The following is a 23,172-nucleotide window of genomic DNA, read 5'->3' on the forward strand; positions in this document are numbered from 1 at the left end:
AATCAACCCAAATGTCCATCAGTGACAGACTGGATTAAGAAAATGTGGCACATACACACCATGGAATACTATGCAGCTATAAAAAAGGATGAATTCGTGTCCCTTGTAGGGACATGGATGCAGCTGGAAACCATCATTCTCAGCAAATTATCACAAGAACAGAAAACCACATACCGCATGTTCTCACTCATAGGTGGGAATTGAACAATGAGATCACTTGGACACAGGAAGGGGAGCATCACACACAAGGTCCTATTGTGGAGAGGGGGTAGCGGGGAGGGATAGCATTAGGAGATATACCTAATGTAAATGACAAGTTAATGGGTGCAGCACACCAACATGGCACATGTATACGTATGTAACAAACCTGCACGTTGTGTACATGTACCCTAGAACTTAAAGTATAATAAAAAAAATAATAAAATAAAATAAAAATGGAAAGTGAGATTCGGCCACATGGCCCTGGGAGGAAGAAAGAACCCATAGAAGTAAGCTGGCCGCCTCTGTCTCTGAGTGACCTGATTTGTCCCTTAGGCTTGAAAAAATTATTTGCTTGACCAAACTTTAGTCAGGCTCCTGAACCTTCTCCTAGGCCCATCTGTGCCTCCTAAAATCCAGTTTTAGCAAGAATCCTGCTTCCCTCGTTTAGAAAAACCCCTCCCCCTTGATATCTGATCATTGTTGATATCTGATCAGTTTCCTCATCCTCCACCATCCCCCAGGTGCTGTCTGATCACCTTGCCTGCCTTCAGCAAGAATCCTGTTGGGTCAGTTTCACCAGAATCCTCCCTACCCCTAATGTTTCCCCCTAGTGATTTTCCATCCACTGCCCCCACCCTGCTTCCCGGCTATAACCCCCACCTGCCCATGCTCTATTTGGAGTTGAGCCCAGTTCTATACCGAGGTCTCTTTGTCCTTATTGCAATAGTTCTGAGCAAATCCTGTTTTTACTGCTTTAACTACCATCCAGTTTTGGTTTTTCATTGGTGACTAATGGGAAATGAGACACAAAACCAGATATAATGTCCTGGTTTCCAGGGGTGTCATTGGGTTGGAGAGACAGTGGAGTGGTGACCCTGGAGGCTGGGCAGGGAGGTCGGGAAGGAGTACGGTGCAAAGGACGTCAGGAGAACTTTCAGACAGTCTGCTGATCCAGCCTGATGTGCCTTTCCTCCAGGAAGCCTTCCTGGCCACCCTGCCCATGAAGAGCACTCCCTCCTCAGGCTCCTAGAGCACAAGCTGATCAGCTCAGCTCATTGTAACCTCCAACCTCAGCTACTTTCCCAATGTTCCTGTGGAAATTCTAGAGCACAGCCGGCTCTTGGGTTTCTAAAAGTTGTAGGTAATTTGCAGGCAGCAGCCAAGTCCCTGAAAGCCTGGCTGCTCTTAGTAAGAGACAGGTCAGAACCCTCCTTGTATCTGTTATCTACTAATAGATAGGGGAGGGTCCTCTCTATCTCCCAGGAGACCATAAGCACACCCAGGGGCTGTGTGGCCTCAGGGGCACCTGCTAAGAAGGCCTGGCCCTGGCCAAATGAGAAGGGACTCAGGTTCTTGGAGAACAGTGGATGCCCCAAAGAGCCCTACCTCTTCTGCTGTCATCAGAGGATGCTGTATACTCGGTCTGGGAAAACTACAACACTCTCCTCCTTTGAGAACCTCACATTTTCTTCCGTGCTGGACTTCACAGGATGGAGGGGTCAATCAAGTTTGCTATATAAATGATTTGCCCCAACCCCACACTCACTATCCTTACTACCCATGGATCAGGCTTCTAGCAGTTCAAAACCCAGGTGCTGTTCTTTTTCCTGGGCACATGGCTGGACCCAGTTTCCCTTGCAGTTAGCTGTGATCATGTGACCAAGTTCTAGCCAATGGAATGCGGCACAGGTGACACACCCACTCCTAGACCTTGGCAGGAAGACCCGACCACAAGCCTTCTCCATGCTCTTTCCCCCTTCCAGCCTACTGGCTTGGAGTCAGTCCTAGGAAACTGGAGGCTGCATGCTGAAGGTGACAGAGCCTCTTCTTCCATTGGGATCCCTGTTCCTTCTCCACTGGCCAGGAACCTTGCCTGTGAGTGGGAAACCAGCTTCTGGGTTTAAGCCATTATGCTGGTTCTTGCAGTAGCTAGCTAATTATCCATGCTCACATGTTCCCCATAGCACACCTCTCCATCTGCCAGTCATCCTGGATGGTTACTCTTCATTCCCTCCCTCCACCTGAAGTGAGCTCCAAGAGGCAGTGAACAGTGCCTGGCACAGAGTGGGCACTCCATAACTCTGCTGAGCACATGAATGTGTGGGTTGTGTTTTGTTTTTGTTGTTGTTGTTGTTGTTGAGATGGAATCTCGCTCTGTTGCCAAGCTGGAGTGCAGGAGTGCGATCTCAGCTCACTGCAACCTCCGTCTCCCAGGTTCAAGTAATTCTCCTGCCTCAGCCTCCCAAGTAGCTGGAACTACAGGCGCATGCCACCACACCCAGCTAATTTCTGTATTTTTAGTAGAGATGGTGTTTCACCATGTTGGCTAAGATGGTCTCGATCTCTTGACCTCGTGATCCACCCGCCTCTGCCTTCCAAAGTGCTGGGATTACAGGCGTGAGCCACCGTACCCAGCGAGTTTTGTTTTATCCATTCTGTGGGGCTCTGGGTCTCTGCAGAAAGACCTCCTTATAGCAGGAAAGGTAACCTGCTTCCGCGTTCCCTTCCTAGTCCACTTCTAGGGCTAGAAGATTAACCTTGAATTGAACTAATATACTCACCTTCAGGACCCTGCCTGAGGCTTCTTCCTTTTTGACACCCTCCTGAATCCTTCCCGCAGTGACCTGTGTCCTCTGTGCCCCCAGCCAGAGGTCCCTTTGCAGTAATGCCTGCTATACTGCACAGCAAGTGATGTCTGTCCCCCATGCCAGTGTGTCCCCACCCTCCAACCAGATTTGGAGGCCCCTGAGGCCAGGAACTCTGTTTGCTTCATCTTTGCATCTTCCCAGTGTCAGGCACACATGTTTCTTGAGAAACAAATGCTTGAGAATATTTAATGAGTCTTCTTAACTGTTGTCACTCTGCTGCTAGCCGAGGGTAAAAGGCTTCCCTCAACACCCTGGATCCATTTACAAGAGATGTAAACCAGTGCTTGGAATATTCTAGATTCTTTTAACAGGCTGTTTGGATCTGAATGCCTGGCATGTATACACATAGCCGTTGAAACTGCTTCTGCAAAAATTATGACTAGGAAATGATGATAACGAAAGAGATCTGACCTAACCAATTCCATCTTGCCATTAACCTCCAAACTACCCTTGTTCATTCCTGGGCATAGGCCGAACTAACTCTGGGAGGAATTTAGTTTAGAATTAACTTTGAAACAGATGGTAACAGCCTCTCCCTGAAACAAACCTCCTCCTTGCCTGGAGACCAGACCACCTTTGAAAAACTAACAAATTAGCCACAAGATTAGAAATTATGGCTCAGGGCCAGACACGGTGGCTCAAGCCTGTAATCCCAGCACTTAGGGAGGCCAAGGTGGGCAGATCACCTGAGGTGGGGAGTTCGAGACCAGCCTGACCAATGTGGAGAAACTCCATCTCTACTAAAAATACAAAAATTAGCTGGGTGTGGTGGCACATGCCTGTAATCCCAGCTACTTGGGAGGCTGAAGCAGGAGAATCGCTTGAACCCGGGAGGCTGAGGTTGTGGTGAGCCAAGATCACGCCATTGTACTCCAGCCTAGGCAACAAGAGCGAAACTCTGTCTCAAAAAAAAAAAAAAAGAAAAAAGAAAAAAAGAAATTATAGCTCAGGAGTCACGTAGCCAGAGGCCACAAGATCACTAATGTCCCCAATTGCTCCTGTAGATAACGTTACTATCATAAAACCTAAGATTGGCATTTGAAGTCTGCATTCTTTCTTACGGATCCGCTGGTGCCCGCCACCCAGACCAGTAAACTGGCTCATTTGGTCTTGTGGTCCTCACCCAGGAACTGACTCAGTGCAAGAAGACAGATTCAACTCTCTGTGAGTCCATCCCTGACCCAACCAATCAGCTTTCCCCCTCCATGCCCCTCCTACCCGCCAAACTGTCTTTAAAAAACCCTAGCCTCCAAATTTTCAGGGAGGCTGATTTGAGTAATAATAAAACTCCGTCTCCTGTTTAGTTGGCTTTATGTACATCAAACTCTTTCTCTGTTGCAATTTCCGTCTTGATAAATTGGGTCTATCTGGGCAGAGGGGAAGAAGCACCCATTGAGTGGCTACACCATGCGAGGAGGGGAAAGCCGGCACAGATGGGTGCCCAGCAGTCCACAAGGGCCCCAAACCCAGTGACACCATATTATCAGAACAAACCCGCCCTAGGGAGGGGGCCCCAAACATTTTCCCACTGAGGCCCATGCCTACTTCCAGCAGCACTACACACACACAGGATTTCTGTCTTTTTTTTTTTTTTTTAAATCTCCTTCTGTCACCCAGGATGGAATGCAGTGGCATAATTATAGCTCACTGCAGCCTCAGCCTCCCTGGCTCAAGCCATCCTTCCACCTCAGCCTCCCAAGTAGCTGGGGCCACAGGTGCATGCCATCACACCTGGCTTATTTATTTTTATCTTTTGTAGAGATGAGGTCTTTCTATGTTGCCCAGGCTAGTCTCCAGATCCCGGGCTCAAGGAATCCTCTGGCCTCTGCCTTCCGAAGTGTTGGGATTATAGGTGTGAGCCATCGAGTCTGGTCCAGATTTTTGTCTTTCAAAGTGTTTGTCGGTTTGACCCTCATAAAAGCTGTGACTATTATGTGCATTTGACAGAAGAGAAAACTGAGGCTCAGAAACATTAAGTGACTTGTCTGCAATCATGGATTGAGTGTGTGCTGAGCTGACACTAGGACCCAAGGGTGCAGACATTTCGTCTTCTTTTCTTCTCTTTCTCCAGTGTCCCTGCATTGAGCTAACAAGAGGAAACTTCACTGTGGCCACAAGAACGTAAAGCCAACCAGCTGCGACGAGGGTGAGCAGAAATTCACACTGACTTTGGATGATGAACTGAGTTCAGAACAAGTCGGCTAAGTAACTTCAGTGACTGAAAGCTTTTCCTCCTTCTAATTTTAAACACCATCAGTGCATATGGGAGAGTCTGTGGCTAGAAGGTGCAGCCTCTCTGCTGCTGCTGCTGCTGCCGTGTGGTCAAAGTGAAAACAGAGAAGACGGGTACTTACTCGACTTTTCTTCCTTAATGGTGTATTCGAGCACCTCAGCCAAGCTCTTGTTCAGGGAAGGAAAGTGGACACAGAGCACCAGGTGCTTCGAGCTACTGTCCCGGCGGACCAGGAACATCTGAAACCAAAGAAGGGGAGGGAGCTCTGTGAATCAAAGATTTGGGTGAAGGTGAGGAGGACAACCATGAGATGGAAGTCATCTGGAAGGTTCCTGAAATGAGGAGGCAGGCTAGGGAGGTCAAGGATGCCTCAGGGACACTGGGGGTTCTGCCCCAAGAGTCTTGTGTCACCTGGCCCATGTCCACACTAGGATCCTGCATGCTCAGTTTCTCATTTGCCCACTGAAGGGTTCAATGAAATCAATGTTTCTGTAAGGGTATTGGAGGCACAGAGTCCATGGCGGGGGGAGGTCTTAAGATTCCCATGCCCCCACCCCGAGATGCTGGTTCTGTAAGGGGGAATTGGCTGGCTCTTATGTGAGTGGTCCTGAGTCTACACTCAGAAAAGCTCTAATGTACGGGAGTCAGGTTGAATTTCAACTCTTACCCCAGCACGTATGCTCTGGGGGAGGCTGCTGGAAACAATCACAGATATTGGTCAATTCACATCTTTTTTTACTCTGAAAAAATAAAAATAGCTAATACTTAATATAGAGCTCTCACTGTGACAAGACCCGTTAGGACACTCCACATATAGTAACTTGCTCCATCCTCTCCATCACTCCATGAGTTTTATTATAATCCCCATTTTACAGATGAAGGAACTGAGGTACTCTCTGATTATAACAGGATGCCCCCTCCTCAAGCTGGTGTGATGACTGACTGAGTTAATACCTGTTAGGGCTTGGCCCACAGGACATGCTCTGGAAGGTGATCCTGGCCAAGGTCTCATAGCTGTAAGGGAAGAACTGGATTTGGCCTCCAGACACTGGTGTCAACACTTAGGACCTCCATGCCATGAGGCCTCTGCATGCAGACCCCAAGTCCTGAGCAGGAAGACTTGCTTCTGCTGTGGGTTCACTCTCTTCTGATAAAACCATGACTCTAGGCCCTGAGGACGCAGCTGTGCTCTAGAAACCAAACACTAGCTGAGGTCTCACCCAAAGCCAGCATGTTCACGGACACTTGCTTCTCCTTCTCACGCTCTGAGCAACAGTTCTGCTTCAGTGAGGGTCCCAAGGGCAAACATGGGGAGCGGGATTCTGCTGCCTTTCACAGACTCTGCTGTTTTAAATGTCCTTTGAATCTTGGCAGGTCCCAGCAAGCTCATCCCTCCTTTCCAGGTGACACCTTCTGGAATCTCCCCAACCTCCTGTGGCACAGCTTCCCCAGGAAGGGGGAGGGGGCATCCCTGGATAGGGGAAGGACTTGGTCTGTGTCTTGACCCCACCCCTGGAGCTTAAGCCTCTCCCACTCCAGCCCCAAGCTTCTGGGTTAGAGTTTGGAAAACTAGGTGTCTGGCCAAGGTTGCTGAAGAAAGGCCGTGGAGCAGGGACACTGGGATATCTGAGTGTCCGTCTGAACCACAGTGACCCCCATCTTGAATAAGGGCTGGGTAAAATAAGGCTGAGACCTGCTGGGCTGCATTCCCAGGAGGTTAGGGCATTCTAAGTCACAGGATGAGACAGGAGGTGGGCACAAGATACAGGTCACAAAGACCCTGCTGATAAAACAGGATGTGGTAAAGAAGCCAGCCCAAACCCACCAAAACCAAGATGGCGACCAAAATGACCTCTGGTCATTCTCACTGCTCATTATATGCTAATTATAATGCATCGGCATGCTAAAAGACACTCCTACCAGCGCCATGACAGTTTATAGATGTCATGGCAACATCAGGAAGTTACCCTATATCTAAAAAGGGGAAGGACTCTTAGTTTCAGGAATTGCCTGCCCCTTTCCTGGAACACTCATGAATAATCCACCCTTTGTTTAGCAAATAATCAAGAAGAAACCACAAGCATATTCAGTCAAGCATGAGTATGAGACAGTGTACCAGGATAGAGCAGCCATTCTTCTGCTTCTTCACTTCTCTAATAAACTTGCTTTCACTTTATTCTGTGGGCTCACCCCAAATTCTTTCTTGTGTCAGATCCAAGAACCTTCTCTTGGGGTCTGGATCGGGAACCATATCTGGTAACACGAGGATACAGCCCCAAGCACAGGAAGCTCCTGAGGAGTCCTCTGTCCTGACCCTGCTCTGGTGATATCCCAAATTCTGCTGCTATTGTATTGATTACTAATATTACTATATTGCTGTATCATCATAATCATTGTTATTCTAGAGTTGTTATATATAATTGTTAAAAAAAATACTAGAACCATATTACTATTAATGATTAATGGCCTCCCTAGTCTGGCCTAAATCCAAATACTAGTGCATTAATTAGATTCTATGATCTCACTTAATTTTCCTATTAAACCTATGGGGGAGACATTATAGTTATCCCCATTTTATAGATGAGGAAACTGAGGCAGAGAGAGGCAAGTAATGCTCATGATCACAGGGTTGTAAGTGGTGGAGCTGAGACCTGAAACTCAGGACCTTCGCCTCTAGATGCTGAGTGCTCAATTTCACCTCCACTTGGCTTACAGAGGGTGGCCCTGCGGCTTAAGATCCTGGTCTCCGTGAGAGTGTATGGCCCTTCCAGAGCAGCAGCACGATGAATCACTAGTTACCAAACTGAGGTTGGAAATGAGTTTTTTGCAGCCCCTCTCCTCCAGCAGAGCAGGATGAAGAGATAATTGGAACCAGGAGCAACAGGGGGCGATGGAAGGGGTACTCCTGGTGATACAGGAGCTAAAAAGAAATTATTTAGGCAGATAGTGAGGGTAACAGAGTCCTCTGCTGAGCTTCCCTTTTAACAAAAAGCAGCCCCCAAATCATTTCTTCTTTAACAAAGAACAGTCTGCAAAACTCAAGCTGCAAACATAGACAAGCAACCTGGAAGCTTGCACGGGTGAATGCCGGCAGCTGTGCCAATAGAAAAGGGTTACCTGGAAGCCAGGTATGTTCAACATGGAGGCTCCATCTTCCCTTTTCTTTGTCACCACATGTACAGTGGAAAAGTAGGCAACATGGCCCCGGCCAGGTAGAGAATCCATCTACACAATAAAAGATTAGGGTGGGGCAGCCAGCTTCTTCTCGTGCAATGCAAATGGCACACCTGTCCAGCCAATCTCTGGTACTCTATGTAAATCAGATACTTCCTCCTCAAGCTCACCTATAAAACCTCCTGCACTGCACCACGGACTGGAAGACCTGTTCGGGACACCCTCTCTCTGCAGGAAAGAGCTTTTCTTTCTTTCACCTTTTAAACCTCTGCTCTTAACCTCATTCCTTATGTGTCCGTGACCTTTATTTCCTTGGTGTGAGGCAATGAACCTCGGGTATTACCCCAGACAAACGACGCTGCTTCATGGCGGGGGTGGGGGTGGTGTCTGCCTGGAAGGTGTTCCTGCTGGACATTAGCTTACCTCTAGATGCCTCCATCAGGACTGGCTCTCTGCTCAGAGGCTTAGAGACAAGCCTCAGCTGCTGCCAAATCCTCACCCTACTTAAAGCTGCAGCATCTCCGAACTAGTGCATTCACCTGAAGTTGAACTGACCCCAGGATGTGGAGTCTTTCAAAGAAATGAGGTTGCTTTGCCTCTATGAAGGTTCAAGGTGGAGCTGCCTCCTTGGTCACCAGGCCCATGGGAACCAGCAGTGTGTGAGGGAATGTGAGTGTGTGAGGGAACATGAGTGTGTGGGGGGGTGAGTGTGGTATATAGTAAGACAGAAACACATAGCCAGTCTTTGTACCCAATCCTGGCACAGAGCTTCAAAAACCCTTGGAATTTCCTGAGAGATGAGAGTGTTTTTTATTATGCATAATGAGCCCCTTTTGACCTAACCTGAGTTTCTGCTATTAAACAGGGACTCCTGGTGGGACCTTAGATTCAAGGGAGGGGCTGGCCACAGAAAGACTAAGCACTTGCTTAGAGGGTTGGAACCTTCCACCCCATGTGTGACCTCCAGAAGTGAGTTCAATCACATGGCCAATGATTTAATCAATCATGCCTCTGAAATAAAATCTCTGGACTTTCTGGCTGGTGAACACACTGATGTGCTAGGAGGAAGATGCACCCAGCTTCAAGGAATGTCAGCTACTTGGGTGTGTCACCAACCTTGGGAATTTTTGGAGCTGTCCTCACCCCCTTATTTTGTTTTGACATTCTCCTACATCTAATAACCTGATTTGTCTCCAGCTGATCCTCAGTGAGAGATGCCATCCCCTCAATATTCAAAAGTCACCCTTCTGGCCAGGCACAGTGGCTCATGCCTGTAATCCCAGCCCTTTGGGAGGCTGAGGCAGGTGGATCACTTGAGGTCAGGAGTTCGAGACCAGCCTGGCCAACAAGGTGAAACTCCGTTTCTACTAAAAATACGAAAATTAGTCAGGTATAGTGGTGCACGCTGTAATCCCAACTATTCGGGAGGCTGAGGCAGGACAATAGCTTCAATCTGGGAGGCAGAGGTGGCACTGAGCCAAGATTGCACCACTGTACTCCAGCCTGGGTGACACAGCAAGACTCCATCTCAGAAAAAAACAAAAAGTCACCCTTCTACAGGAGACCACTAGACTTCCCATCAGTGAGACATGACAGAGGCAAAGTTCTGCCCATTTCCCTTGGACCTGGCTGGATACTACTTTCACCAACCCACAGAGCCACCCCGCCTGGACAGCTAGCAGAGGCCAAGACCGACAGAACAACCACCATGCCCCTTTCTATAACTGCAGGAAGCAGTTACAAAAGACTGACCATCCATTCTCCCCAAGGAATTGAGGTCTTAGACTCTTGAGGGGGAAATGTTACAGTAGGTAGTCAGGCACGAGCAGGGCAGGAGAGTCCCCTCCCCCACCAGGAATGTCAGGTGACCATCAAATGATGGGCAGGCGGTTGTTAGCTGTCTCGCTAAAATAATAATTGGTTGCAGCTTGCACACCAGGGAAACACAGTCTCCCAAGAGATAGAAAAAGCCTGAAAACTGGTGATCAGCATCTTCTCAATAACATCTCACAAATTGTGCCCGTGGGCTCAAGCATGAGCACCAAGAGACAAAATGGCGGAGCATAACTGGTATAGGACCTTCTAGAAACACCCGACCGGTACAGGAAGAGCGCCTCAACTGAGCATGCGCACAACTCCAGTAACCACACTGCGCATGTGGCCCGTCCCAAGTGCTGGCGGGCCACTGCACATGCGGACAGCCCACCCCGAGGGAAGAAGCCCGCTCCGAGACTCAGGGGAGAAGGGACGCAAGACCCCGGAAGCATGCCAACACAGAAAACGCTAAGTCAAAGGTCAAACCATGCACTAGGTCTCTCACGCCGCCTGCCTGGCCCTCTTCCAAGTGTCCTTTCCTTCTTTTTGTTCCTGCTCTAAAGCTTTAGTAAAGCTTTAGACTTGCCTCGGTCTCTCACTCTGCCTTACGTAAGCCCACTTTGTCAAATTCTTTCTTCTGAGGAGGCAAGAACTGAGGATGTTGCAGACCTGCCTGGACCCTCCCTGCGAATAGGAGGAGAGGTGATGGGGACTCTGTGGCTGCCCCGCCTAGACCTCACCCCATGTGCCTTTTCCATTTGGTGGTTCCTGTGCTGTATCCTTTATACAAAACTGTAATTGGAAGTATAACACTTTGTGAGTCTTTGAGTTGTCCTATTGGATTATCAAACCTGAATGGGGATCATGGGAACTCCTGAATTTGTAGCCAAATTGGACAGAAGTGCAGGTAGCCTGGGAAGCCCACTTGTGGCAGGCGTCGGAAGGAGGAGCCGCCCCTGGAGTCTGCACTAACTCTGGGTAGTGTCGAAATTGTTGGACACCCAGCTGGTGTCAGACAATTGTGAGTGAGTGTATGTGTGTGAGTGTGGGTGAGTGCTGTGAAATTAAATTCAAACTTAAAATAATTGGGACTTAAAGCTGTTGGAACTTCAAATTCTTTAGAGCCTTGAGAGGAATGTGACTTTGTAGCCTGAGTCACGCTGCATGCAACTGCAACTTCTGCAGCTGATTTCCTGTAAATATTGAAGACCAAACAGCAGTGGAGATAAGACCCCCTCAGAACACTCCCCTTCTTAGGGAGTATTAAAAGAAAAACCTTAGGCCAATTAAATTTCACAGAATTTAATTGAGCAAAGAACGATTCACAAATCAGGCAACTCCTGAACCAGAATAGGTTCAGAGAGACTCCAGCATAGCAGCCACGTAGTGGAAGATTTATGGACAGTAAAAGGAAAGTAATGGACAAAAACTGGAAGTGAGGTGCAGAAACAGTTGGATTGGTTACAGCTCAGCATTTGCCTTATTTGAACACTATTTGACCAGTTGGCCACCTTTGACTGGCCAAGACTCAGTGATTGTCACGAGAGTAATTTACATCTGTTTACACCTGCAGTTAGGTTACAGTTCACTATGTCCAGAAAAACCTTTAAGCAGAACTTAAAATATGTAAGGAGGCAGCATTAGGCTAAACTTAATTTAACAGGAGTAATAAAGTAACCTTCCTAGGATGTAGTGATCTGTAACCAATGAAATCACTGGGGCATGCAGTGGTCTCCTATGGAAAATGTCATTCTGCTAAAACTTCTCTGTCTCTATCTGTATAAAACCTTAACTTCACCTTCAATGCTGGCCTTGTTCATTTGGAGTTGGTGTCTCCCGGGTGGCTACCCTTGAGTTTTGTGCTAGAATAAACTCCATAATTAATCACATTTTCTGAATGTCACTTCTTTTTTTTTTGAGACAGAGTCTCACTTTGTCGCTGAGGCTGGAGCACAATGGCATGATCTCAGCTCACTGCAACCTCTGCCACCAGAGTTCAAGTGATTCTCCTGCCTTCCAACTAGCTGGGATTACCATGCCTGGCTAATTTTTGTATTTGAGATGTGGCTTCATCATGTTGGCCAGGCTGGTCTCCAACTCCTGATCTCAAGTGATCTGCCCACCTTGGCCTCCCAAAGTGCTGGGATTACAGGCGTGAGCCACCGTGCCTGGCCTGAATGTCATTAGTTAAGTTGGACAGTGTGTGTGAGAGAGTGTGTGTGTGTGTATGTGTGTGTATCTACCATGAGGGAACTCTGGGGTGCCCTCAGGGCCTCCCTGCTGAGTAGGACATGGAAAGAAAGGCAGAGCAGGAGCCAATGGTGCCCCTGGGAAGGCAAACTTTGACCCCTGACCCTGAGTCAGGGTGGGAGCTGAGGCTGGAGCCCTCCTAAATTGCAACCAAACTGTAGATTTCTGTCCGCACTGGGAAAGTGCTCTCTTTGTGGTGCATGTGTAGGGGACACACACCCAGGTCACTGGTTAGAAGCACAGGCACATGGCAGGGCTGCCCCACCTTTAGTATCAGGGATGGCACAGGAAGGAAGGGCAGTGCTTTTCAAACTGCAGGTCATGACCCATTAGTGCAAATGCCACCCAAAATTTCTTTTTCCAGAATGAAACAGAAGAAAATAAAATAGAAAACCCTTGCCTATAATAAGGGTAGACTTCTTGTTACAGGGTACAGGTCTACACGGGCCAGGGTCACAGTACAACATATATATTTTTACTCTACTGATGGTTACTTTCTCCCCTAACTATTTTGACACGCTTAGTCCCCACTCATCTCTCCCTAGGGTGACTGGCATGACAAATCCTGGGTGCTGGCTTCAACGAGGCTGTCCTTCGATGCTGCTCTGCATTGAATCGGCTCTTTCACACCCAGCTCATAGCTATTTCTAGGTTTTCTCACTTTGTTCAGACATGGACCCTGTTCTCCATCCTCACATTCCAAGACAGAAAGAAAAAAAAAAAGGCAGGAGCTCTCAGAGGGAGCTCCTCCAGCTGGGAACAGGCCCACAAACTGTATTTCTTTCTGGGCTCTCAGACAGCCCTGAGCAGCCAGTTACCAGCCCTGGGACCCTGGGTGATTGTATGGTTTCTCTGAGCCTCCGTGTTCTTGTCCATAAATGGGGGTGGCAACACCTGCCACCACCTAGCAGAAACAAAAAAATGAAACCAAGGCCCTGCCTCTCTGGTTGGAAGATGTATGGAAAAGTTGCAGAGGAAAGCATCCAACAGGACGCTCACTGAGGACCATGCTCCACTCACCCCACCCGCAGCTGGTTTTGCGCTTCTGTCTCCTGGTCTCAGGCTCCACCTAGACCTGGGAGTCTGTACACCATGTGTGTTTACTGTGAAAAAGAATCAGAAGGGATTGCCTGACCTCAGAAGAGATGAAACTTACAGATCCAGGGCAAGAGGAGGCGAATGCAAGATTATAAACTAAAGAGAGAGTGGTTCAAGTCCATAGCACGGAGGCAGAAGTTAAAAGGGCGGCTAGTGTGTGCACACTGGGCCAGGCGCCTTACAGGTGCCAGGACTGGTATCACTCAGTCCTCCCCAGAGCCACACAGGTGGCAACTGCCAGAGCAGGACCAGGGTCAGGCATCCCCACCACATGGTGAAGCATCTCGCTCCCCTTTCGCTGTTGGGCTGTGTTATCTACACAGCGTGTCGACAGGGCTAGAAAGTCCCCGAGGTTGGACTCTGCCAGCTCCCCAGTTCTGAACCCATCACCAGCCTTTCAGCATGGCCACAGGGCTCTCCTGTGGCTCTTGCCTTCTGACTGAAAACCATGATAAGGTGCTGGCCTGGGGGGCGGAGGAGGCTGGAGGCTGTGAGTTCACAATGGAGAGGGGGCAGGGAGGGACTCTGAGTTTGGTGTGGCTCCAGGAGTCCTCTGATGTTTCCTGCCCAGGTGGTCATGGGTGAGGGTGACACTGACAGGTACCTGCTGTGGGCAAGAGCCCAGGTCAGTGGTCTGCTCTGGCCAACTGGAATAAGAGGGTCTGTTCTGTTCCTCTCTGGGGAGGTTTAGCTGCTGAGCTAGTCATGGAGACCCTTCTAAAAGGTATTCACAGGCAGCACCTCAAAAACAGCATCATTGTGCTGCAGTGACACCTGAAGAACATTTTAGATTATATTATGGTGAATTATCTCAGCTTAAACCTGGCAGAGTTTGGCCCAAGTCAGTGTCAGGCAGCAGCCACCTTCATGAGCTATTTATATCCACATCCAGCAGCCATCTTCATGAGTTATTTATGTCCACATCGCCCCCCTGCCCACTCCCTGATTGGGTGTCCCCAGGTCATACTTCAACAGGATGTTGCCCATGATGGCTGTTACAGGTGAGTACATGGTGGGGTGGAGAGTCGATGGACCACCCAGAGCCTTTTCTCCAACACCTTTGGGGTTTCCATGTGAAAAGTCTCAAAGCCCACCCCCCTTTCTGCCCCCTGCAGCTAGGTGTTTAGAGACACAGTGAAACACAAATACTACCTCTGCCCCTCACCAGCTGTGGGCAAGTTACTTTTACTTCTTGGGGTCTCAGTGTCCTCATTTGAACATGAGGACAGTAAGATACATCATTCAGGGTTGCCGTGAGAATTGCTGATCATGTATATAAAATGCCTGGCACAGAAAATGTACTTAATAACTTATAATCCTAATTATTAATATTAATTATTATTATAGATTGCTCTCATTTACTGATCCAAATCACATGCTATGATTTTAAGTGCCTAATATCATTAGACAAATAAATGACAACTATTAATAGGATTATTACTATGCTTGCAGCTGGACCAAAGAGACAGGAAAAAGGACTCAAAGAGCATTCACCTCCACAGTAGATTAAAAAGAGCCACAAAGTCTTTGCTGCTCCCCCTATCAAGAGATGGAGTCTATTTTCACCTCTTGGTGAAAACAGCATGGCCTTGGGCCTGGCATTGACCAAAAAATGCAGCATAAGAGATACTGTGGAGTTCTGAGCTTGGGCTTCAAGAGGCATGCAGCTTCCATGTCAACCTTTGGACTATGCTGTCATGTAAAGAAGCCTGAACTAGCCAGCTGGAGTTGTGTGGCCCAGCCAACAGCCAGCACCCACCACAGGGCACATGAGTGAGGCCATCATAGACCATCCTCCTCTGGTCAAGCTGCTAGATGATTGCAGCTGCATGACTAACCCCAGAAAAGACCAGCAGAAGAACTGCTCAGCTGAACCCAGCCTAAATTGCTGACCCATAGAATTGTGAGCAAATATAAAATAGTGACTGTTGTAAGTCACTGAATGTTGGGTTGGTTTGTTATGTAAAGTAGGTAATGATATAGCCATGAGGTATATGGACATGGAGCCTCCACCTTTGGATATCCCCCTACTCTCTTCCATCAGGCATTGCTGATGAGTACACACAGCTCAGTGGGAAAGTTTCAAAGCCAGTGATATGGTCCAGCCCCTCACTCTACAGCCAAAGAAACCCGGAGAAGTAAAATGACCTCCTGAGGTCACATCACTTGTTAGTGTCAAAGCCAAAACAAGAATGTAAGACACGTGACCTCCAGGCCACATTTATGACTGCTACAACCAACCCACTGGTGTTAAATAAGCATGTACTCCATGCCAGGCACCAGGCTAGGGATTTTAGATACCTGCGACAGCTCCTTCCCTGAGGCTCTGAATATCACACCCTCTATGCAGATGAGAAAATAGTGTGAGGTACAGGTTGGTAAGGAGACGGGAAAGGGGATGGGCATTCAAGCAGCAGGTCCTGAGTGTTGGACCTTGAACCCTTTCATGTAAGACCTTCTGCCCGCATGCTCTGGAGCCAAACTTTCCAAGTTTAGTCCTCAGTTAGCCACTTGGAGCTATGTGAACTCTCTGGGTGGCTTCTTTTTCTGTGAAATGGAGTCATAATAGTCCCTGTCTGTGACACTTACTGAGTTAGCTCCCCAAGAACCAGTCCCCTCTCCCCTTCCTTGCTAACAGATCCTGATTCCGGTTCCGGTGGCAAAATGCCCTGACTCAGGAGATGTATCACATTTGGTCAGAGCCAATCTTGACCATACTGCTCTCCTTGGCCATTCACCCCCTTTCCTAGCCTTCGTCACATCACGGGTGATCAATAAAGCATTTGGAACAACATGTGTTCCCTAACAATAATGCAGAGCCTAGGAGGAGAAAGCCATTTGCCTGTGACCTCCTGTCTTTGAATGGGTGAGGTGTCTGGAGCTGCAGCTGCCATTCTGCAACCATGAGGTGAGAAACCTGAGGACCAAAAGCCAGCACCTCGAAGATAGAGGAATAGAAGGGTAGCGAGAAGCCCAGGCGGAGCAGTGAGGGAACACAGTGGGAACTGAAGGCATCAAAGAGCTGCTAAACTAGCCCTGGACTCCAACCTCCAGACTTCTTCCCACTAGATAAACAATAGCATCCTTATGGCTGAAGCTACCATAGCTGGGCTTGCTGTCACTTGAAGTTGAAAGCATTTACCACCAACCCAGTGCCTCAAAGGATCGTTGAAAAGGCTGCACAGGTGGTATCAGCAGAGTGCCTGCTACGTAGTAAGCAGTCAATATGTGGTACTTCTGTCAGAGGTGATCCATCTTGATTTTCTTATAGCTCCAGAGCACCTTTCTTACAGCTCAAGAGAAGCGCCATCTTGAATAGGGGCTGGGGCAGCTGAGACGGGCTCGGCTGCATTCCCAGGAGGTTAGGCATTCTTAGTCACAGGTCACAATAAAACAAGATGTGGTAAAGAAGCTGGCCCAAACCCATCAAAACCAAGATGGTAATGAAAGTGGCCTCTGGTCATCCTCGCTGCTCATGATGTGTTAATTATAATGCATTAGCAAGCTAAAAGACACTCCCACCAGCGCCATGACCGTTTACAAATGCCATGGCAGTCCAGAAGTTACCCTATATAGTCTAAAAAAGGGGGAAACCCTTAGTTCCAGGAAATGCCTACCCTTTTCCCAGAAAACTCATGAATAATCCACCCCTCGTTTGATCAATAAATAACTCTAAGCATATTTATTCGAGCAGCCCGTGCTGCTGCTCTGCCCATGGACTAGCTATTCTTTTTTTTTTTTTTTCTTTTGAGACGCAGTCTCACTCTGTCCACCAGGCTGGAATGCAGTGGCGCGATCTCGGCTCACTACAAGCTCTGCCTCCTGGGTTCATGCCATTCTCCTGCCTCAGCCTCCCTAGCAGCTGGGACTACAAGTACCCACCACCGCGCCTGGCTAATTTTTTGTATTTTTAGTAGAGATGGGGCTTCACCGTGGTCTCGATCTCCTGACCTTGTGATCCGCCCGTCTCAGCCTCCCAAAGTGCTGGGATTACAGGCGTGAGCCACCGTGCCCGGCCAGAGTAGCTGTTCTTTATCCCCTTACTTTCCTAATAAACTTGCTTTCACTTTACGCTGTGGACTTGCCCCTGATTCTTTCTTGCCTGAGGTCCAAGAACCCTTTCTTAGGGTCCGGCTTGGGACCCCTTTCTGGTAACACTTCCTTCCCCAGACCCCCTCTACCTGCCTTCTGAGAATGAATGTCACAAAGCCCCTAGCATTCCTGATGTCAGTGTTCATGGATGGCTCCATGAATCAAAAGGGCAACAGGGCAGGACATGGGGTACCCTGGACAGGGAAAGGCATCCTGATGGGCAGCTCTAGACTTCAGGGCTCAACCTCGATGCGAAGAAGAGCCAGGCAGAGCAGATGAGCCAAGTGGAGCAGTGAGGGAACACAGGAAGGCAAGTGCTGGTGCCAGGGCCACCTTTGTCCACCTCCAGGACACTCACAGGGGGCTGCCCGGGGTTCCTACAAACAGAGCAGTTCACATTCATGCCCATGGTAATACCCTCCGTCTGCCACTGCTCCTGAAAGCCTTCCCTGATTAGCCACTAACAAAACTTGCTAGGCCCAGTGTCCTTACTCAACCTCTCTCCTCTCTGGGAACAAGCCTGGTCTGACACCTTGCTGAGTCAGCTATTCCTTCGTGTGTGTGTGTGTGTGTGTGTGTGTGTGTGTGTTTCCTCCATTTTTCATCCCTCACTGCATTGCATTAGGGATCCTCAGAAAACAGAAAAATCCTTTTCCATCAATTGTACAAACTGCTGGGCTCTTGCCACTGTGAGAGTCCAATTTTCTTTGAAGAGTTAGCATTCCCCCACGCAACCCCTGCCAAAACAACAGCAGGCAGTGGTAAGAGCACCGGGCTGTGGGTCAGACACTTGTGTCCTTCCTAGTTCTGACATTGGTTTTCTCTGTGTCCTTGAGCAAGTCACTTCCCCTTTCTGAGCTGGCTTTTTCCAGTCCATAACAAGGGAGGTAGGCTGAACAATTCCAGGACTCCTTTCTTCTAGAAGATACTCTTCTAGCATCAGTGCCCTGGGGTTCTTTCCCAGTCCCTAAGAGTCTTGCAAGAGGGTGAGTTTCATGGTAAATTAATGCAATCCAGGAAATAGTACCGCCAGTCTTCAGACCCTCTTCCTGTCTATCTTCAGCCAGGGTGAGTTTTGGAAAGACCAACTTATTTCACTAACAGCTGGGACAGAATATGCTTAGGGAGAGAATTATGCAGCCACCACATTCCCCTCTTCCTCTCCAAAAAAATACATAAAAATCCAAAGCTAAATGCACCATAAGGGGTTTTGTTTTTACTATTCATTTTTGGCCTGGACAATTCAGAGCTATCTGCTTTTCCACTTTTGTTATTTTAGGATTATTTTCCAGCTGCTTGGGGAAAATTTCCAATCATGCCCATTAGGGCAGAAACAGAAGTGGCTGGCTCTTCTGAGAGGCTGTGTCCACAGGGGTTGTGCCTGTGGAGGTTGGCAGTCCAGTGGCTGGGGCCCATCCTGGACAAAGGTCCTCATATCCTCAGTCCTTACTCTGACAGAGCTTAGGGGTGTAGGGTGTGTGTGTGTGTGTGTGTGTGTGTGTGTACACAGATCTGTAAGAAAGTCAAGCCACAAATCGTCAGAACCACTAAGGACTGGAAATGGAATAAAGGTACATATTGCCCAATATCTTTATTTTACATATGGGGAAACTGAGGCCCACCTTTCCCATTAGCATAGCACAGAGCAGCAATTCTCAACTCTGGCTACACGGCAGAATTACCCAGAAAACTTTTAAAACATGCCAATGGCTGAGGCTCACTCTAAAACAAAGAGAGAAGCATTTCTGGGGGTGAGGCCAAGACACTGTTTTTTATAAAGCTTTTAGAGACAGTCAGTTGTGGGTTTAAATCAAGTTCCACAACTTGGTAGGCATATGACTCAGGCAGGCTTCTTACCTTCTCAGAGCTGAGTCTCCTCACTTACAGAATAGAGATTACACCCCTGTTTTGCAGGGTTGTTGGAAAAATGAGAGATGGTGCTTAGTCCAAAGTAATCCTGCAATAATTGATGGTTATGCCTTTTCCCCGGTCTCACAACAGAGGTGCTTCACTGAAGGTTTTTTTTTTTTAGACGGAGTTTTGCTCTTGTTGCCCGGGCTGGAGTGTAGTAGTGCAATCTTTTCTCACTGCAACCTCCCGGGTTCAAGCGATTCTTCTGCCTCAGCCTCCCAAGTAGCTGGGATTACAGATGCCTGCCACCACTCCTGGCTATTTTCTTCTATTTTAAGCAGAGATGGGGTTTCACCATGTTGGCCAGGCTAGTCTTGAACTCCTGACCTCAGGTGATCCACCCGCCTCGGCCTCCCAAAGTGCTGGGATTACAGGCATGAGCCACTGCACCTGGCCCACTGAAGGTCTTTACCAAACTAATACTGAACAGAATTGGTACTCCTTGGGTTCACACCTAGGGAGGGTGCTTTGAACCACCTAGATGGCTGGTCCATATCACAACTCAGGTTACTATAACTTTTAAGCCAACCCTTCACCTCCTTCACCACCAAAAGCAACCTTAAAAGAGGTTTCTTTTATTAAAAACCACCTTGGCCTAGAAGCAACTGACTCTCCAGTAGCAACAAACACCCGTGGTGCCCAGATCTTGGTGCCTAATATCATTCTCTATAAAAGGAACGAGGGCTTCTTGGAGAAATGGCTGATTCTAGGACTGGGGCAGGAAATATATAAGATGAACGTGGAGTGTCATGTATTGCCAGGAAATAACGACGTGTTCCAAAAAACAAAACACACACCCACATGCACAGTGAGGGTGGTGTGTCAAAGGCATACAGGAGCCAACCGAAAGACTCCCAGGGGCCAAAGTTGGAACACTTTGAAAACAAAATAATTAAAGTAATATTGGATTATAGTCCAAAGTATAAAAGTACCCCTGATTCCACAATGATATAAGTAAAGGGCTTAATAAATAGATGGGAGAGAAGAAGCAAATCTCTCGCACAGACAAATTCCAAATAGTATATTAGATACCAAATCAAGGAGGTGGAGTATAATTCCCCATTCCTTAAAGGCGGGCTGAGCACGCCGACTGCCTTCCAAAAAGTACAGTCTAGAGAGGCAGTGGGAGAAAGAGTCACTTTGAAGTGCAGAAACCCTGCGAACACAACCTCAGCAGTTGATCAAGGTCAACATCACTAGCGGTAAGTCATTCCGAGAGTCTGTTGCCTTCATATGATGTGATTAGAATATTTTACCACTGTGGTCTTCCCCAAATCCCTAACCCCAGTCTAACCATCAGACAAGTCCTGATCGAGGAACATTCTACAAAATACCTCATCACTGTTCCTCAAAACTGCCAACGTCATCAAAAACAAAGGAAGTCTGAGCAAATGTCACAGCCAAGAGAAGCCTAAGAAGATAAGATGACTAAATGTAACACGGGATGTGATCCAGGAGCAGAAAAAAGTTGTTAGGTAAAAGATGGCCAGGCATGGTGGCTTACGCCTGTATTTCCAGCAGTATGGGAGGCCGAGGTGGGAGGATTGCTTGAGCCCAGGAGTTCAAGACCAGCCTGGGCAACATAGGGAGATCTCCTGTCTACAAAAAGTAAAAACTAAATTAGCTGGGCATGGTAGTGTGTGCCTGTAATCCCAGCTACTCAGGAAACTGAGGAAGGAGAATCACTTGAGCCTAGGAGGTAGGCTGCAGTGAGCCGTAATTGCACCACTGCACTCCAGCTTGGGTGACAGAGCAAGACCTGTCTCAAAAACAAAACAAAACAAAACTCAGGAAATCTGAATAAAGTACGGGCTTTAGTTAATACTAATGTATCAAGATCAGTTTCTTAATTGTGGTGAATGTACCACACTAATGCTAGATGTTAACAATGGGGGAAACTGGTGTGGACTTTATGAGAACTCCTTGTACCATCTTTGCAACTTTTCTGTAAATCTAAAACTATTCTAAAATAAAATTAAAAAAAAAATCAGCCTGAATGCAGAATAAAGGTGGCTGTTGGTTGCCTTGCTTCTGGATACACACAAATCAAAAAATGGGCCAATATGTTCCCAAAACCTTATCAGAGAAGCAGGCTGCAAGGAGGGGAGGTGGATAGCAGGGAAGGGGAAGGATGTGGTCAAGGTCATACAGATATTTGGAACAAAGGGCCTGGATCTCCAGCCTCCTGAGCACCAGCGCCAGATACAATGAAGCACTATGTCTCATCGGTGCCAGCAGGGGTAGACCTAGGTGGTCTCTGAAGACCTTTTGAGTTCCCACAGCCTGGGGACCACCTATAGTGTCTGGTGTCTGTATCTTTTTTTTTTTTTTTTGAGACAGAGTTTCACTCTTGTTGCCCAGGCTGGAGTGCAGTGGCGTGATCTTGGCTCACTGCAACCTCTGCCTTCCTAGGTTCAAGTGATTCTCCTGCCTCAGCCTCCTGAGTAGCTGGGATTACAGGCGCCCAGCACCATGCCTGGCTAATTTTTTGTATTTTTAGTAGAGACGTGGTTTCAGCATGTTGGCCAGGCTGGTCTCGAACTCCTGACCTCAGGTGATCCACCCTCCTTGGCCTCCCAAAGGGCTGGGATTATAGGCATGAGCCACCGCACCCAGCCTAGTGTATCTTTAGAAACAATGACATCGTTGCATGGATGCCAGTTCCGTGGGAGCGCTATTGTGCAGCAAAGGGCCTTGCCAGCTGAAGATCACACCACACAGACTCTGCTTTCACCAGCTGTGTGACTTCAGGCAAATGAGTTGACTTCTCTGTGCCTCTGTTTCCTCATCTGAAAATGGGAACACTAACGCCTACCTGATAGAAATTGCTGAGGATCAAGTAAGATCATGCATATAGCAACTGGGTAAAAGTTGCCAATCTTTGTACCAGCACATGCACTCAGGGCCTTCCTTATGCTTGAAAATATAGAGGTGCACGGGAGGAGTGGGGCGTAAAGACAGACAGCAGGGAAAGCAACAGATGGCACAGTTCCTCCACTCTGCTGTTCTCAGGGCTGACCCAGCTGCTGCGCCCTCAGAAGCGGGAGAATGGGCGGCAGTGGGTAGGGAATGGTTGATTCATTTAGTGCAGTCACCTGCAGTCTCAACATCTTCTATACTCAGCACCTGGATTGTAGCAGTGTTCTCTGGGCCTCGGCTGCCTGGGTGCCTCCCCCTGCCGGGGCTGAAGGAGTGTCGGGGCTTCTTGCACCACTGAGGCTGGGATTAAGGCCTAAGGCCTTGCTTTAACTTGTGCTCACCTAGAAAATGAACTAAGTCCCATGACCTTTGCCTCTTGCCACAGGCCCTGAGCAGCCTAGCCTGGCTTTGTCCGTTTGGAAGAAGTAGACCTGCACACCTGCTGTCCTCATTCATTTGTTCCAGTGAACAATCAGTGCCAGGCTCACTCTGTGCTCCCAGACCCTAATCAGTCAATGGTGTCACAGGTAGATGAATGCAACATGGTCCTGCTCTCCAGGGTTCCAGTAGGCTCTAATCCCGCCACTCTCTTTCATTCTCAAGGGCCCCAGCCAGGCTCATGTCCACCTCTGGGCCTTGGCCCTTGCTGTTCCATCACCCGCTACTCTCTAGCAGACTCTGTGAGCTCCCCCATCCCATCCTGCCGATCCATCCTTCATGACCCAGCTTGGTGTCTGCCTCCTCCAGGAAGTCTGCCCAGATCACCCCACCTGGATGTGCTCTCTTCCTGCTCCAGGTAACTCGCTGCACTGCCTTTCACAAAGCACTTAG

General features: G+C 48.3%; 1 protein-coding gene across 2 annotated transcripts in view; it reads right to left on the reverse strand.

Annotated features, from left to right (window-relative positions):
• Positions 1-23,172, reverse strand: part of RIN3 (Ras and Rab interactor 3) — a 184,307-nt gene that overhangs the window by 115,459 nt on the left and 45,676 nt on the right. The window contains exons 1-2 of one of the 2 annotated variants that reach the window (XM_011949389.1): positions 6,292-6,436; positions 5,204-5,321 (exon numbers count right to left, since the gene is read on the reverse strand). In XM_011949389.1, the coding sequence (XP_011804779.1) occupies positions 5,204-5,321; positions 6,292-6,315 (142 nt within the window). In that variant the 5' untranslated portion in view covers positions 6,316-6,436. Of the gene's footprint in view, positions 1-5,203; positions 5,322-6,291; positions 6,437-23,172 lie in introns of those variants that run through there. The other variant, XM_011949388.1, reaches the window with a different exon arrangement.

The sequence above is a fragment of the Colobus angolensis genome, unplaced genomic scaffold (genome assembly GCF_000951035.1).
Source record: "Colobus angolensis palliatus isolate OR3802 unplaced genomic scaffold, Cang.pa_1.0 Scaffold3, whole genome shotgun sequence".
NCBI lineage: Eukaryota > Metazoa > Chordata > Mammalia > Primates > Cercopithecidae > Colobus > Colobus angolensis.